The 17,143-nt window shown below is 49.9% G+C and overlaps 1 protein-coding gene across 3 annotated transcripts in view; it reads right to left on the minus strand.

The window, feature by feature from the left end:
* Positions 1 to 393: 393 nt before the first annotated feature.
* Kcnj12 (potassium voltage-gated channel subfamily J member 12) overlaps positions 394 to 17,143 on the minus strand; it is a 47,705-nt gene continuing 30,955 nt past the window's right edge. For 2 of the 3 annotated variants that reach the window (XM_008821942.2, XM_008821941.1), the window contains exon 2: positions 394 to 4,366. In XM_008821942.2, coding sequence (XP_008820164.1) covers positions 3,009 to 4,310 — 1,302 coding nt within the window. In that variant the 5' untranslated portion in view covers positions 4,311 to 4,366 and the 3' untranslated portion in view covers positions 394 to 3,008. Of the gene's footprint in view, positions 4,367 to 4,478; positions 4,555 to 17,143 lie in introns of those variants that run through there. The other variant, XM_008821943.2, reaches the window with a different exon arrangement.

The raw sequence follows: 17,143 nt of genomic DNA on the forward strand, positions 1-17,143 counted from the left end.
GCAGAGAGAATAGAGGATTGGGTTGTCCATCTCAGGGCTAGGCCTTTTCCATCCAAAGGGGCCCTGGGAGGATCCTGAACACGCTGGTAGGAGTAGATGCTCAGTGCTCCTGTATGGAAGGAAGGAGGGCAGGCCAGAGGATGAGGCAGAGGCAGTGTGTGGAAGGGGTGGGGAGTGTCCACAGGAAAGGCTGAAAGACCATTATGGGGTCTGAGAGGAGGCTATGTTCTGCCTATCAACAGCAATGCTGCTGCCATATCCTACTCTGCCCCTGAAAACAAGCCCCAGGGAGCCCCATGTTCCAGCCTGCAGTGGCCTGAGGAAGTGTGAATGCTCAGCAGCACGTGGCAGAGCCAGGCAGAGAACAATGAGACACATCTCGACACAGTGACATTCAAAGAGATCAAAATGCATTTAATGTGGTCTAGTCTTGTTGCCTACATCTTTAGATACTGCTATGTAATGAAAATAACATTAAAATTCTCCGGTTTCACCATTTAAAATAGATTTGACATTCTATGACCTCACACAGGGCAGACACCCATGCAGGGGCTTCCCTATGGTGTGTCCTTCTGCCCCCCAGGCCCTTGGCTGGGCAAGGACCAGGTGGCACAGCACCAGCATGGGCTCAGGGCAGCCACTGAGTTCTGTGCAGCTTTCATATGCTGTGCACAGCATCCACTCCACTGACATTCACATACACACACCCTGGGACCCACACACACATTCACACATGTTCACATGCACAGATGTACCCATGACCATCAGATTCCTCAAACTGTTGCACACCTGGGCACAGCCTATATAACCAGAGCAGGGCAGGGACTCAGGTTGAATTATGACTATGTCTGTGGCCAACATCCAACCTGACCAGCTCAGGTTGGTGAGCACCATCCCACCCCCAATAAAAAACAACCACATGTACACCTGTGGGTAGATATACACAGACCACCTGTATACAAATAACTGAATACATCATGTGTCTGGATACCAAGTGCCACACACAGGGAGATAATCATGTGTGTACATCTGTACAGGCATGCATACACATCCTGGCTTCCCTTCCCCACACACTCCCCAGGAGCCAAGCTTTCCTGCTTGGCACAGGCACATGGCTCCCCACTCAGTGCCCCCCCGATTAGGTGCACTATAAAGAGAGGGGCTAGTTTGGTCTTTAGCACAAGCAATAAATAAATACAGGGAAGGAGAAAAAGGAGGGCACAAGAACTTGAAAGTATAGCATCTGCCTGCCTTTGGCAGAGATGAAAAGCAGTTTGAGCTGCTCTCCAGCAGGGCCTGGGGACTGAACTGTTCTGGCAGGCATGGACCTGGGAGGAGGATGGGCCAGAGTGACAAATACTTTAGGCCACTGAGATGGGCTGGGAGCAGGCCTTGGGGACCAGGAGCCCTGGACCCTGCTCTGGGAGTCAAATGCAGACCCACCGACTCAGTAAGAGTGACAGGAGCCCAGGTTCCCGAAGTGGCACCCACTGGCTAAGATTCACCCTTTTACCTCCCCAACCCTCAACCTGAAGATTGGGCAGAGGTAAGAGCCAAGCACCCCCATGTTGAATGCACCCTCAGGCCCCAGAGCCAAGGCTGGAAAAGCCAATCAAACTTCTTTGGGGCACAGGCCAGGCCAAAAACACAAATGAGCTAAGGCTCCTGCAGCAGGTTCTGGGCTGAATCTTCCAAGCTAGAAATTAGCATGGAATCTTAAGCAAGGCCAGCTCAGGGCCTCCTGATTGGGCACTAGGCATGGGGGAAGACTCCAGGGCTCAAGGCCTCAGGGAGAAGACCCACCACAGGCCTCTGACAGCTAAGCAGGAATTCTTTGTTCTGTGACATTGCTCTGATCATCTTCATGAAGAGTAACGATTCCTCCCCTTTCCTAGACACTCTGCCTTCCACCAGCAGCCAGGCCCAGCGGGGCTACCCAATTCTGCCCCAGGTGTGTGCAGGAGGGTCAGACAGGGACACAGCTGTGAGGCAGATGGGCCGCAGCCTCTACATCTTCCCAGGGCAGACAGAGGGGCTAGAGGGGGCTTCAGCAGTGGAAGGATAACAAGCAAGTCTGATAAAACCAGAAACAACTGGAGCCAGACAACCAGAGTCTCTAAGGCACAACTCAAGCTGTGGGTCCAGTGGGGGTGGGGCTGACCCACTTCCTCTGAGTTCGGAACCAGACCCCATGTTAATTTCCTGAGTGTCCCTTCCCAAGGAGCACCCACTCTGGTGTTTTCAACTGCCCCTCACTGTGCAAAGGGTGGAGGACAGAAGCATGAAGGGGGATTGACCCTGGAGGGCAGGTGGGAAACCCAGCCCTGATGCACATCTGAGGTACAATAGCAAATGCGAACAGATCAAGTCAGATTTATCCCAGCACGCCCCCACCCCCAGTGACATCCAAAAACTTTATTAGGATCGTCAACGTGGTCACAAGCAGCCTGATTCATCCTTAACCGTGATTAATTATAGAACCCTGGCACACAAGGGGGAGAGACCAAACCTCAGAGAATCTTTTGGACATTCCATCCAGCTGCTTGTGTTGCAGCAGGTCAGTGGAATTCTAACTGTTCCAACACGCGTGAATTTTTAAAAATTCAATCACATGTTAAAATTTTTTTTCTGTTTTTTGTTTTTGTTTTTTGTAAACAGTTTTGTCCAAGCCAAAAACCAACAAGGTGTACATACACAACCTTCTACTGCCCAGGTCTACTGGGCTGCTTCTGGGCCTTCAACAGAGCCCCTGACTCCTGGCTAGCCACCAACCCTGGGAAGTCACCTTCCTGCCCATGAGAATACATCAGCCTCTGAGGCCAGAGGCCACCCGTTCTGGCCACCCATTCCCGACAACCTCCCAAAGCTATTGCGAAGATACGTGGAAAGACTAAAACGCTACTGAGTCTCTGACCCAAGGCACCTGGCCTGTTCTGCTCAAACCCGGGTCCCCAAGGGACATGGGGCCTATCACTGTCAAGGTGATGCTGCACCTAAGCCAAGGGCACTCAGATCTCTGACTCCCGCCTGTAGGGCCGCTGCTCAAGGGCACCACTACTAGCCTGGAGCCTGTCAAAGTCATGCTGGGGCTGAGGGCTGAGGCCATCCCGACTGCAGCCATCTTGGTCTGTGGCCACCTCATCCTCCTCATCTCGGCTCAGGAAGGCCAGTTCATTCTCATAGCAGAAGGAGTTGGCACTGGGCAGAAGGAACTTGTTCTCCACCAGGTCCTTGGCACTACAGCGGGGTGTAGAGGGCACCTCATAGGTCTTGTGGAAGTGTGAGTAGTCGATCTTGTACTGATTCTTCTCTTCAAAGAGCACTGGCTCAAAGCGGTGGCCCCACAGGATTTCATTGGCCAGGTAGGAACTGCGAGCCTGCGTGGTCATGGCTGTGGCCTCTACCATGCCTTCTAGGATTACCACAATCTCAAAGTCATCTGTCTCCAGGTCCTGCCGGCTGATGCCAAACAGTGGGCTGGCCTCATCAATTTCATGCAAGATGGTGATGGGTGACACCAGGAAGATACGGTCCAGACCCTTGTCAAAGCCCACATCGATGTCAATCTGGTCCAGGGGGATGTACTCACCCTCTTCTGTGACCCTGGGCTTGATGAGCTGGGCCCGCACATGGGCCTCTACAATATGGCTCTTGCGTAGGTTGCCCACGCGCCACATGAGACAGAGCTTGCCATCACGCAGAGCCACCACAGCATTATGGCTGAACAGTAGAGTCTGTGCTCGCTTCTTGGGCCGTGCCATCTTGGCCATGATGGCACCAATCATGAAGGAGTCAATGATGCAGCCCACAATGGACTGTGCCACCACCATAAAGACAGCCACCGGGCACTCCTCAGTCACACAGCGTAGTCCATAGCCAATGGTGGTCTGTGTCTCAATGGAGAAGAGAAAGGCTGCCATGAAGCCATGGACCTGCAGCACACAGGGTGTACGGCCACGGCCTTCAGCTGGCTCCAGGTCTCCATGAGCAACAGCAATAACCCAGAAGATGATGCCAAACAGCAGCCAAGAGGCAAGAAAAGCCAGCGAGAAGATGAGCAGCATGTAGCGCCAGCGAATATCCACGCAGGTGGTGAACATGTCAGCCAGGTAGCGCTGTGACTTCTCATCCATGTTGGCGAATTCAATGTTGCACTGGCCGTTCTTCTTGACGAATCGGTTTCGGCACCGGCGCCGTGTGTGCACCTTGCCGTTGCCAAAACCGTTGGCACCTGACATGGTAACCAGGTGTAGCCCGTCCTCCTCTGATGACACAATGCTGTAGGGGTTGGCCCGGCTGGCTGCAGTCATCCCGGGGTCTGGGGGAACCTGGCCTGCCCCCAGGCTGGCTCCAGACAGGGGCACTCCTGCAAAAGAGAAGACAGCAAGTCTGTCTGGGCAGGCATCCAGGGCCCACGACAGTGACTGGCAGACACAACCCCCATTTAGCCACCACAGAGCCTCTGTCTTCTCTCCCACCTGAAGGCTGCTCCTCAATCCACCTTCTCAACTTGGAAAACAGTCTCCCCAGCCTCCCAGTAGCTCCAGCCAAAAACCTTGGATTCTTCTCAACTCTTCTTACTCCCACACCAAGGGCTCTGCTTTCAAAATATATTTATATTTTTCTCACCCTCATAGTCTAAAGTTCTGGACACCTCCAGCCTAGACCAAGGCAGGGGCCACCTCTCCAGCCTCCATGCATCTGCCTCCTCCACCACCACCCGTCCCTCATACCCATGGCAGCCACAGGGAGCCTGTAGGCACCAAATCCAATCCTGTACTTCCTCTGCTCAAAGCCAAAGGCCCCTGGGATCTGCAAGGCCTGCACAGGCAGTCCCACAGCCTTGCTTGTCCAGCTGGATACACACACACACACACACACACACACACACACACCCTCCCCAGCAGCCACCGTACCTCAGACTGGACTCCAATGCTGTCATTGTAGCCTCTCTATGCCCTAGGAGCACCACACACCCACCCAGATGTGCACACTGCACAGCTGGCCCTGATGTGCACACCCTAGCACAGACCCTCAGGTGGAACAGCAATAGCAACAACTGTATGAGTCGTGACACTGTCCTGTTGTCCCCACTAGGACCACCAGCTCTCAACAGCAGGGCATTTATGTCACTCACCATTTCACCCCAGGCCTAGAACAGGTCTTCCAAGCCCCAGGCCTCATCATGTCAGACATCCCACGCTCACCCTGCCCATCCTCTTGAAGCCCACCACACCCACTCAGTATCCAGAGGCCACAGCCATGACTTCTCTATCATGGAGTAATATGATATGGGGGTGACCCTAGAGTCGACACCCAGACTAGAATCACTTAAAGATGCCCTGATTTTAACCCAGAAGCTGGGTTGAAACCCCATCTGCTGAGGACTGCAGGACCACAGACCTCACAAGTACCACCTGCCCTCATTACCACCTTTGACCCCTACAGGAAGCCCACAGCTCTAAGCCAGCCTAGCACATGCACACTCCTCCCAGAGCAGGCTTGCTGAAGACTGACACCTCGGTCAGGCTTTACACACACACACACACACACACACACACACACACACACACACACCCACACACACACACACACACCCACACACACACACACACACACACACACACACACACACACACACCCCGACCCATAGGATCCACACAGGCTGAGCCAAGGGTCACAACACTGCCTGGTCCCATGGACTCTAGCATGTCCTGACTGGGCTGGAAACAGAGGCCCACTGGTATGGCAGAATATTGATAAGCTAGACATGCTGTATCTCCTCATCATGGAGATGCCATGCACCCCAAGAACCACCCAGTCACACCACAGTTTGGAACCTGACATGGAGTCTTCGAGTCCCAATCACCTACCACCACATAACTGGGAAGACAATGGGACCTCCAGAAGAAGGTGCTACATGGCCAGACACCCATGGCAGACTGGATGCTAGTCAAAGCTGCCTACACACTCCTTGGACTCTTGGGAAACAGGGAGTCTGCCCCATCTTTCAGACATGGAGACTCAGAACAGGAAGACACTTGCCCAATGCCCCCAGATACAGGTATCAATGCTGGGATTCAACCCTGTCTAGGCAAAGCAGCTCCTGGACACTTCTACACCAGAAGCTAAGAGGGACAGGCCACCCAGGCATGGGTAAGAATGGAAGACCACAAGACCACCCAGATCGGGAAGTACTCCCTGGGTCTATCCATGAGACATAGCAGTCTGGCTGTTACGAGACATCCATGGACCCTTGAGAACCACAGAAAGAGCCTGTCAGGCATGGGGCAAGACACAGCCAAGGCCCTCAAGTCTTCTTCTAACAGCCTTGGAAGGTCCAGAGAGGTGAAGTAACTCCCAAGACACACAGGCTTGGAGCAGGAGAGCTAAGACCCAAAACCACTCATGTCTCTACTACATAGGACCCCAGGCTCTACAGGGTCACCTCTTCTCACTTTGACATCCTCCCCCACAGATGTTTCAGCTGACCACCTCACCATGGGTCTGTACAGCTGAGGCTCGAGGATGTAAGTGTAGATGCTGCTTCTGCCTGGGCCAGGAGGCAGCAGGTTGGCAGGGCTGGGGGACCCGGGGATCATTCTGGGAAGGCCTCTCAGTCCCAGGTGCCTGGGCCCTCCAGGGGAAGGTGGACAGGGCTGGGGTACTCGGGTGCCTGGGGGAGGCTGCCAGATTCCAAGAGCCAGATTTGTGTGGCCTGGGGGCCTTGAGGGATGTCCAGCGGGTCATAGCTGCTCCAACTTGCACTCCGAGCAGCTGCTGGCCTGCAGGGAACAGAATCACAAGAATCAAAGACTGGGGAGCCCAGCCCAACACCCTGCTCTGGGGAGGCAGCCTTGCACCTGGCTAGCTCCCATGCATCTGAGAACAATGCAGCCACTCCTGGCACCTCTGCCAAGAACCCGATAGAGTCCTAGGGTGTGGGAAGCCTCTTGCTTGGTGCTTGGTGAGGACAGAAGCAAAAGGAAGACCTAAAAGAGGATTCTTGAACAGAACCTAGCACCACAAACTGGCCAAGTGTCACAAGGACACTCCCACACAAAGGCATGCTTGGCAAGGTTACACAACTATGCAGTGCTTAAGGACTCTAAGAAATACAGGGTAGAACCTTAGCCAAAGACATGCAGACCTGCTGGCTGTTGCTCAATGGACATGTGGTGAAACTAGGTAAGAAAAATGAGTGAGACTTTGTTTTACTGGAAGAGGCTTTAGCAAGAAAGATGGCCAGCACCCTTTTTCAGGGTGCCAAAAGAGAAAACGAGATTTTTCCTAAGTCACAGAGCAAAGCTCAGGCTGCCATGAAATGCTCAACAGTGAGGACAATGCTAGTGAGGCCCAGGCTGTCCAGTGGGGATCTTGGGCAGTACTAGGAGGGAATGGGGGAGACCCAGTGGACTACAGTACCTGAGCTAGACAAGGAGAGTTGACACTGGACAGGCCTCAAAACGAGATCAGGCACAGTGGGCAGCAGAAGGTACTCACCCCACAGGAGATAATGAGCTGTCCTGGACCTGCAGGCTTATGAGCGTCTTGCCCAGCATCTGCAGGCACAGCCTCTCAGCATCCAGCAAACTTGGAGCACTGGCCAGGGCCGGGGCTGGAGCTTGGAGAAAAGAGTGCTACCTAACCCAGGGTGGGGCCTGGGAGTCACTGGGAGGTGCCTCTGGATGGAGCAGGATATCCCATGCCAGTCCCCAAGGCTCTGGGCACCTCAAGTTTCGGTAACATCCGGGAGGAACTAGGACAAGGCCTGGGCCCACGTTCTCAGATGCCAATAAGACACTGACAGGAAGGACAGCCAGGGGCCCTGATGGCCTATGCAAAGACATGAGCCCTGAAAGGGGAACACCAGTCAAGACCCTCATTTGGGCTCCTCCAGAGAAGGAGCAAAGTGGTCAAAAGTTATCAAGTGCTACTGCCTGACAGGTGCTCTTCTGAAGTGTAACAAGCTCATTAATTTAGTCCCTTTAATAACACTGTGGCTGCAAAACCCTTTTCCAGCAAGGAAACTGAAACTCAGGGAGACTGAGTCACTTGTCAAGGGCCACATGGTCTTTAAGAAGTAAAGTTTCTGCTCTGGAGAGCTGAGATGAAACCAACACCCATTACCACATGCCCTGAGGACTGACTGGGTGTCATCATATTCCAGTACCCGTTCTCCAGACCCAATGATCCCATTTGATAATAAAACATACAAACTGCCCTGAAGTTCAGAGCCAAAAGCAGATATTTAAGGGACAGGGCCGTCTTGAGCAAGCAAGAACATCAAGAGACTCATTAGAGATCACTTTGTGCAGGGAAGGCAAGCATGCAGACTGTGTAGGCCTCTTCCATCCACCTGTGCCTGTGGCAGATTTCAATAATCTAGAGCAGAACTCTTCCCCACTGCATCCAGGAACAGCCACAGAATCTTTCCTAATCCAGTCACTATCCATCAGGCTTAGCATGAGAAGCTCCAAAAGGGCTTCCTGTCTCAGTCATACAGGAAATGTGAGGCCCAGCAGGCAGGGGGCACAGAGGTCTCTCTTGTGCCAGACCCTGCTCACAAAGTGAGCCTGTAGTGAAGCGAGGCAGGCAATAGGGAGGGTATCCACAGAGGGGGACTGACAAGAGCCCAGGGCACAAAGATCAGTGAGAAGGCTGGTCTGGTTGGTGAGAACTGAGTTCGGGTGTACAGGGTTGGAAAGTTGAGAGGGCTGGCAGATTTGCTTCTCCAAATCTGGGTAGATGATTTCCTGGTCACTTTTCCAAGCTATATTTCCTGGCCAAATCTTCAAACAACCTCTACCCCCATGACCAGCACATGCCCTGAGGACATTCAGGGCCAGGGCAGTGCAGGTTCCTGTAGCACACTGGGACTGAGGGAAGAAACGGCCACTCCATGCTGAACTGGGAAGCTCAGCGCTGCCCTCCCATCCCCAGCCCTCACCATTTCAGGGTCTTCGCCTTGATTCTAACAGCCACATCAACATCTCTGCCTGAAAGCTCTCTGGCCATTACACCATGCTCTGCCCACACACAGGGCAGGCTAGGAGCCAACACCACCAGGAGCAGGTACATAAACAGCTCCACTCCCTGCCCTGGGATGAGATGGCTCTGAAGTGCATGTTCCAGGCCGCTACCCTGGCTAGATCCTCAAACGGGAATCCAACTGGCTAGATCCCCAGTTTGATCTAGTTGTGGTTGCCCCCCGGCAGCAACCATCATCATCATGCCCTTTGCCACCCTCCTCCGCTCTTGCTCTTCCTTGCTTCACTTCTCACCCCCCTCTGGGATTTCCTTGGCTTGCCTCCCATGAAGCTACCTGCACGGGAACCTTTGCCTCTTGAACTCTCCTCATAGAGCCTCTTGTGCCTCTCTTCTGCCAAGGCTTCTTGAGCCCCAACATCCCCTCAGAGTGTCCACACAGGCAAGTGGACAGTCTTGCCCCTTCTCTTCCCAAGGTCTCCTCTCACCTTTCTCCACCCTCCCCTCCCCTATCTCTTCTATGAAGACCTTTCTGATTCTCTGGTCCGGGTTTTTAATTGCTAGGGCCAGAAGCTACTCCCACCCTGTTTGAGAGTTGCTCTTGCCAAGGCTGCAATTCTGGCTGACCTCAGAGGCCCAGAGAGGCTAGGGGCAGGCTCTAACACAAACGAGGAACAGAGAAATGATCCTGCTCAGATGAATATATGAAAGTAAGAACAATGGACAGAGGGCCAAATGAGGGGACGGAGCCATGAATGAGAAGACAGATAAATGCTCAGGTGGGTGGTCAAGCAGATGGATGGATAAACTGGGCTGACAGATGTGTGGGTGGCTGGAGAGGAGTGACCAGATAATGGATAGTTTGTGGGTGGAGGAACGGTTAAGCAGATGAATAAGTAGGGGAAATGAGTAATAAAATGAATGGATGGGATGGGCAATTGATAAATTAGAGTAGATGAATAGATGGGTGGTTTGGTGGTCAGATGAATACATGGATGGGCATGTGGATGCAAGTGGGGTGGGGAGAGTACATGGGGAATTGAGGAGTAGGAGTGGGTGAGGGGGTGGGGTGAGAGGATGGCTGGCAGATGTTTGGAACTACTGGATGGATTAACAATTAGCAAGAGGTCCAACAGTTGGCTAGGTGGGCAGAAAAGACCAATGAGGGATGAGGGGAGGCACCAATGAGAGCCCGTGGGTAGGGTGAGCTGCACAGGGACACAGCAGGACTACAGCCTCACCTGGAGCTCCATCTCTAAGTCCCATGCCAAGCAGCAGCCACTGTCTTCAGAAATAACCAAGCTACTGACTCCACCAGTACCAGCTGAGAGGGGAGCGGCCTGCAGTCACCAGCAGACCCTCAAGGGTGAAGAGCAGAACCACTCCAGGTGCTCTCCTCAGAGGGATTAGAAGGCATAACTTCCCTCATGAATCCTGTTCACTTCCAGGGCCTCCACCCCATCTGCCTTCACCACATTGGAGCCCAGCCCAAAACACACTCAGACTGGACCAGGGCAGAACAGGAAAACCACCCAAAAACTGTGAGTACCTGATGAACACCAGACACGGGGTAGGTGCCTCACACACATCATCTTGCACAGTCCTCATAAGGCCACATGACTGAACTGACTACCCTTCCCACTCCAGAGAAGCAGCAATGTCCCCAGGCTCACAAAGGAGTTTGGGGGCTTATGCCTTTGTTTAAGCTATTCCTGCCAAGCCTTCCCAATGCCACCCTCACATACTATGGCCAGTCTTTCCATGACTGGTGAGTGGGTGAATGAATGAATGGCCCAGATAGGTAAGGGAATTGGGGCACAGTAACCATACTGGGGCGGGGAGGGGGGCAGACAACTTGCCTGGGCATCCACACATCCTTCTGTAATCCACTAGAAGCGAGAATCAATTTTCCCATCTGTCAAAGGGGATCCTGCCTCCCTATCTATCTGCCAAGTGGATTTGAGGAGAAGATGATGGAAAGGTCTCTGAGAGCTCCTGGAAGTTAGCACATGGAGATGCTGTCATCTTTCCCCACCTCCCAAGCACAGTCCATGGGGACGCCCAAATTTGTTTTGTCACACTGGCTTTTCTGGCTGGGATTAAAGGAACAGTTAGTGAGTCACCCCCACATTATAAACCTCTGGGGCAAGCAACAGGGTGGGTTTGGAGATGCATAGAATTAGGTTCAAATCTGGTCTCTGCCACTTACAAGCTGTGTGGCTCTGGAGGAGTCAGTTCTCTTCTCTGTAAGCTACTCCATCCTCAGCCTCTGAGTCCCCATATCCTCATCATCATCCCTAGTGCTGCCCTGCAACCACTGTTTGCCTCTCAGACATTTTACTCTAAAAAATGATGGGGAAACTGAGACTCAGGGGGACTGGAACAAATGTCACACAACTGGGAATGTCCACAGCAGGAACATCTGTCCTGTGAGCAAGTCCCTACTGTGCCTGGCCCTGTGTGCTTGGTCATGTGCTCTATCCATGCCAACCCACAGCCTTGAAGGACAGTTCCTCCCCCAGGGACACATCAGGAAATTGAGACAAGGGCTACATCGTGCCCCAGTCAACCACACCAGAACTCTACATAATGGAGGTAACCCTCACAGGGCAATGAGGAGCCAAAGAAGGTTCAGGCGAGGATTCAGGGTGAAAGCTGCAGACTGTCCATCCTACCTACTTCTTGGTCAACTGACTGACCCCAGGCTCTCTCAACCTCCACCCTGGGGCTTCCCCAGACTCACAACTCCAGTCTTAATTGCCCTCACAATTGCTCCATTCTATATAGGGAAACTGAGACTTAGACCAGAGAAGTGACTTGCCTAAAGCCACCAAACCAGTGATGGTAGTCTAGGGTTTATGGATAGCTTGTCGAGGATCCCTCTCCTTCCCTTCAGGTGCCACAACAGCCTAATGAGCTAAGCCTTCCAGCTCATCAGGAGCACATTCTCAGGTGGGAAGGCTGAGTGTGGGGCAGCACTTTCCCAGAGGTACTAAAAAGGCTGGATGGGATCACAGTCTCTAGCCAGTGAGGGTAAGGCTCAGCTGGTACAGGCTTAGAACCAAGCAAGAACTTCCCTTACTGAGGTTCAGCTGGCTCCTCCAAAAAAATGGAGATAATGACACTGCCAGGCTCCAGTTAATATGCCCATGAAACTGAATATGGTGTCAGGAAGTATGAGTCAAGCACAGGTTAGGGGGCATGGCTTGGCCTGGCAGGGTGTGGGAGGCAGCATGATCAGCAGCAGTGTCCCTTCCTGGAGGCACCCTTCCCTATTCTCTGACTCCTCAACTGCTAAAGGACACTCCACACACCTCAGCAATCTTCACAGGAAAACCAAGCTCTTGTCATGGGATAATCTAGCTCTTGTTCCTGACACACTATTCAGGTCTGGTTCAGGATGTGACACCCCACCTGGGCAGTTGCAAGCAGAAAGCAGGTTCCAGGCATGTGTCTGTTCCTCCCTGGAAGATACTCAGCAGCTCCCCAAGATAAAGACTAAGCCACTTTACTCATCATTGCCCAGGCCATGGATGGTGTTCAGCAGCCCTGGTTGCAGGAGTCTGGAGATAGGCAAGACACACTAACCCTAGCAACTGACTACATGGGACAGCAGAGAGGAGTGGACAGCCACCCAGTAAGGCCAGGGCAAGAGGTTGTGGCCCCATCAGCGTAGACAACAGGCACTAGATGCCAAGGAATGTTTCTGTGATATTTTTGTCTTGAAAACATCCTTTGGGATTGGGGCACAGAGTGTCCTTGGCTCCAGGCCCCTGGGAACAGCAAAGGACAGAGGCCTCTGGGTACCCTCTGCCAGAATACCCACAATGACCCGAGTTCCCCTGGGCCAAGCACCTGGATAGTACTGGGATTTCATGGGTCCTGCTCCAACTAGCTATATTCCTCCTTTGCACTGCCACATGTAGTCCACCTTTCCTGAGTCTGTTCAATACCAGCTCAGTACTAGGTACTCAAAGAGGGCAATGTGGATCTCTGACTCCATAGGATGCCTTACCCAGCAGGGGAGATAGCAAGACAGCTGGGTCAGAGCCATACCAGAGCCTTGAGAACCTAGGAAGAGTATGGCTCAGAAGAGAGAGCGAGAGTTCAGGAGCTTGCTGGAAGAGTATCACTGAGTCTGGGAGGAGCACACAGGCACAGGGACAATCCTGGCTGAGATGGACAGACAGACACAGCAAATAGGAGGAGGCAAGCGCCACAGCAGGACGTAAGGGGATGTCAGGGAGGTCTGCAAGCCTCAGAGTCTCCACATCTGGAAGCAGAGCCTGGCTCTTCTACTCAGACTGGGCCTTAGCAAGCTCTCCTCACCTCTGAACTTCCCTGTGCCTGCCTGCAAAGTCAGGAGCCTTTCGACCCAGCAGCCCAGCATCTTACAGAACCTAGGACTGAGGGAAGTGGGTATAAGGGGTCAGACAGGGCACAATGTTGTCATTATAATTACAGAGAAGGTGAACGTGTTCTGAGCGCCAAGAGAAACAGGCCCCGGGCCAAGGCTACACCAACAGATGTAAGACACCGAGGCCAGAGGAGCCTGGATGTTATACTGATGAGCTTGGACTTGATCCCAAGGGCCATGAGGATCTCAAGGGCTATGACAGTTTGGAATTAACAGCTCTGTGGCAATATGGACTGGATTCAAGTCCCTTCTTGTGTAGTCTTGGGCAAGTCACATACTTCTCTGAAGCTGCTTTCACACCTCCAGAACAGGACCAATAATAGTACCTATCTTACAGAGCTGCGATGGGTTCTCAGTGCTGAGTGATGGGCTCTCAGTGACTCAGCACATGGGGGCTGCCCAGAGGAAAGCCTCCTGCCCAGCCACTCTACCCATCACATCCCAGAAAGCTCACAGGTCCCAGTAGGACATGGGCCAATCCCCATCACAAGCAGGAAGGAGCAGCAGATGGCCGGATGGGTAGGAGGGCCCAGGGGCAAAGGCCTGCCAGCTTTTAGTTTCCTTGGTGTCTTTTTTCAAGCTTCAACTAATCCAAGTCTTAGACATTTCCTGAGCATCCAGGAGACACAAAGAAGAGCAAGAACTCAAGAGAAAGGCAAGAAGCAGCCAGACAGACCATCAAGGAAAAGACTGGAAGTTTTGCCAACATAAAAATATTAATAGGGACTGGAAAGATGGCTCAGCCATTAGGAGTGTTTGCTAGTCTTCCAGAGGACTCAAGTTCTGTTCACAGAACCCACATCAGAGTAGCTCACAACGGCTGGTAATACCAGCTCCAGGGAATCTGACACCGTTTTCTGGCCTCCACAGACACCAATGTGTGTGTGTGTGTGTGTGTGTGTGTGTGTGTGTGTGTGTGTGTGACACATAGTCATAAATAAAAATAAATATAAATATTCAAAAAAGTATTTATGGTGTTGCTTATCAACCCATCATAAATAAAGCAAAAGGCAAATGATAAATACCCATCAACTGATGAACAGATGAAGAAAATGTGGTAAATATACACAATGGAATATTACTCAGCTATAAACAAAAATGAGTAAGGCATGGGAAGTTCCACATCTTCCAGTGGCTTCAATAGTGGGGACAAGATCTGACTCTAGCTAAGGCCCACAGGCATGTAAGGAGTTCTATAATTCACAGTGAAAGCTGAAGACCCAGGCAGGAGTTGACACAGGACAACACCTAACCCTCAGAGGAAAACTAGAGACAACCCCTGACCCTAAACACCAGTTCCACAAATGGAAATAACATCTCAACCCTTCTCTTGACTTAATCTTCTCCTGAACATTGAAAATGCCACCACTGAAATAAAAAAGGGGACCTGAATTAAAAATAAATAAAAGAAAAAAAAAGAAAAACTAACTCCAAGTCCCAGAACAACAACAACAAAAAAAAAAAAAAAACCAGAGGTATGTCTTCTTCCACGATTACTAACCAATAGTAACAGCTCCTAATGAGAATGATTTGGCAAAACTTCCAGCAAATACTTTAAAAGAATAGTTACAACTCTGTTCAAACAACTTAAACAAGGCATGAACGTACTCCAAAAGAGCAAAAGCAAAGAGTTGAATGAAAAAAGGAAGAGAGCCGGGCGTGGTGGCACATGCCTTTAATCTCAGCACTTGGGAGGCAGAGGCAGGCAGATCTCTGTGAGTAATTCAAGATATGAAAATTAAATTTAATAGAGATAAAATTGATGAAAAACAAAACTGAAATGACCCCAGAAATATAAGACTCGATAAGCCAAATTAAGCTCAATAGAATGAATCATGCAAAACACAGGGTCAGAGCTGGAAGACAAGGTAGAAAAGTTGAGTCATTCAGCAAAGGTCAATGAAAACCTTTTTAATATATATGAGCAGAACATGAGAGATCTCTTGGATGCCCTGAAAATATCAAATCTTCAAATTAGGGGCATACAAAAAGAAGAATACTCCACTAAAGGCATAGAACATATTTTCAATAATATCATAGAAGAAATTTTCCCAATAGAGAGATGCCCATCCAGATACAAGAAGCCTGCAGAACTCCAAACAGATAGGCTGAGAAAAGAAACTACCCACAACATATTATATAGTTAAATCATTAAAAATACAGATAAAAGAAAGGGCATTACAAGCTGCAAGACAGAAAGGTCAAGTCACATATAAAGGCAGATCTATCAAAATAACACCTGATTATTTGATAGAAATATTTCAATACAGAAGGACTTGGAAAGATGTATTCCAAGTTCTGAAAGAACACAATTGCCAATCTAGACTATTATACCCAGAAAAACTATCAAAAATGAATGAGAAATAAAAACTTTACATGATAAAAACATATTAAAGGAATTTAGGGCTAACAAATTAGCTCTACAGAGGATATTGGTAGAATATTTATGTCTGAAGAGAAAGATAAACACACCCAGGAGGGAATAGGAAAAAAAAATGCCAAGTCAATTAATCAAAAAAAGTTTAAGAAAACACTAAAACTCAGCAAAATGACAGGAATTAATACTCATCTTTGAGTAATAACTCAATATTAATGGACTCAAGTCTCCCAATAAAAAGATACAGGCTAGTAGGATGGATCAGAAAACAGCCTCCATCATTTTGATACCTCCAAAAAACACACCTCACCACCAAAGATAGATACCACTTTAGAGTAAAAGGGTAGGGAAAGATATTCCAAGCAAATGGAACCAAGAAACAAGCCAATGTAGTTATTCTAGTACTGACAAAATAGACTTCAAACCAAACATAGAAGAGATAAGGGGGTCACTTCATACATATCAGTGGAATAACCTATCAAGAGGACATGACAAAGCCAGGCATTATGGCACACACCTTTAATCCTAGCACTTGGGAGGCAGAGGCAGGCAGATTTCTGTGAGTTGAATGCCAACCTGATCTACATAGTGTGTTCCAGGCCAGCCAGGGCCATATGAGATCCTATCTCAAAGAAAAAAAAGAGGACATCATAATTCTATATATATATGCACCAAACAGAGGTGCACCAGTTCCACAAAACAAACACTACACACATTAACTCCAACATAGTAATTGTGGGTGACTTCAATACCCCACTCTAACCAACGGACAGGTAATCTGAACAAAAAAATAAAAATAAACATTGGAGTTAAATGGCATCAGCAGCCCATGGAACTTTCTCCAAAATTGACCAGATAATAGGACAAAAAGCAAGTCTCAACAAACAAGAAAACTGAAATAACATCCTGTATTCTCTTTGGCCACAACGGAATAAAGCTACATAGCAACATCAAAGGAAACCAAAGAAAGTACACAAACTCCTGGAGATTGAGCAACACACTGTTGAATGAAGTATGTGTCACTGAATAAATCAATAAGGAAAATTTAAGAGGTCCTAGAACTGAATGAAAATGAAAACAAAACATACCAAAATCTATAGGTCACAATGAAGGCAGTCCTATGAGGAAAATTTATAGCAATAAATGCCTACATTAAAAAACTGAGCAATCTCAAATGAATAAATTAATGATATAACTTAAGACCTCGGAAAAACAAGAGCAAACCAAACCCCAAAAAAGTAGGTCTGAAGAAATAATCAAAGTCAGGCCAGAAATTAATGAAATAGAAATGAAAAATAAAAATAAAAATAAAAAGAATTCACGAAATGGGGGCTGGAGAGATAGGCCAGTAGTTAAGAGTG

This window comes from Nannospalax galili, unplaced genomic scaffold, assembly GCF_000622305.1.
Source record: "Nannospalax galili isolate Female #2095 unplaced genomic scaffold, S.galili_v1.0 scaffold1448, whole genome shotgun sequence".
In the NCBI taxonomy this organism is placed as follows: domain Eukaryota; kingdom Metazoa; phylum Chordata; class Mammalia; order Rodentia; family Spalacidae; genus Nannospalax; species Nannospalax galili.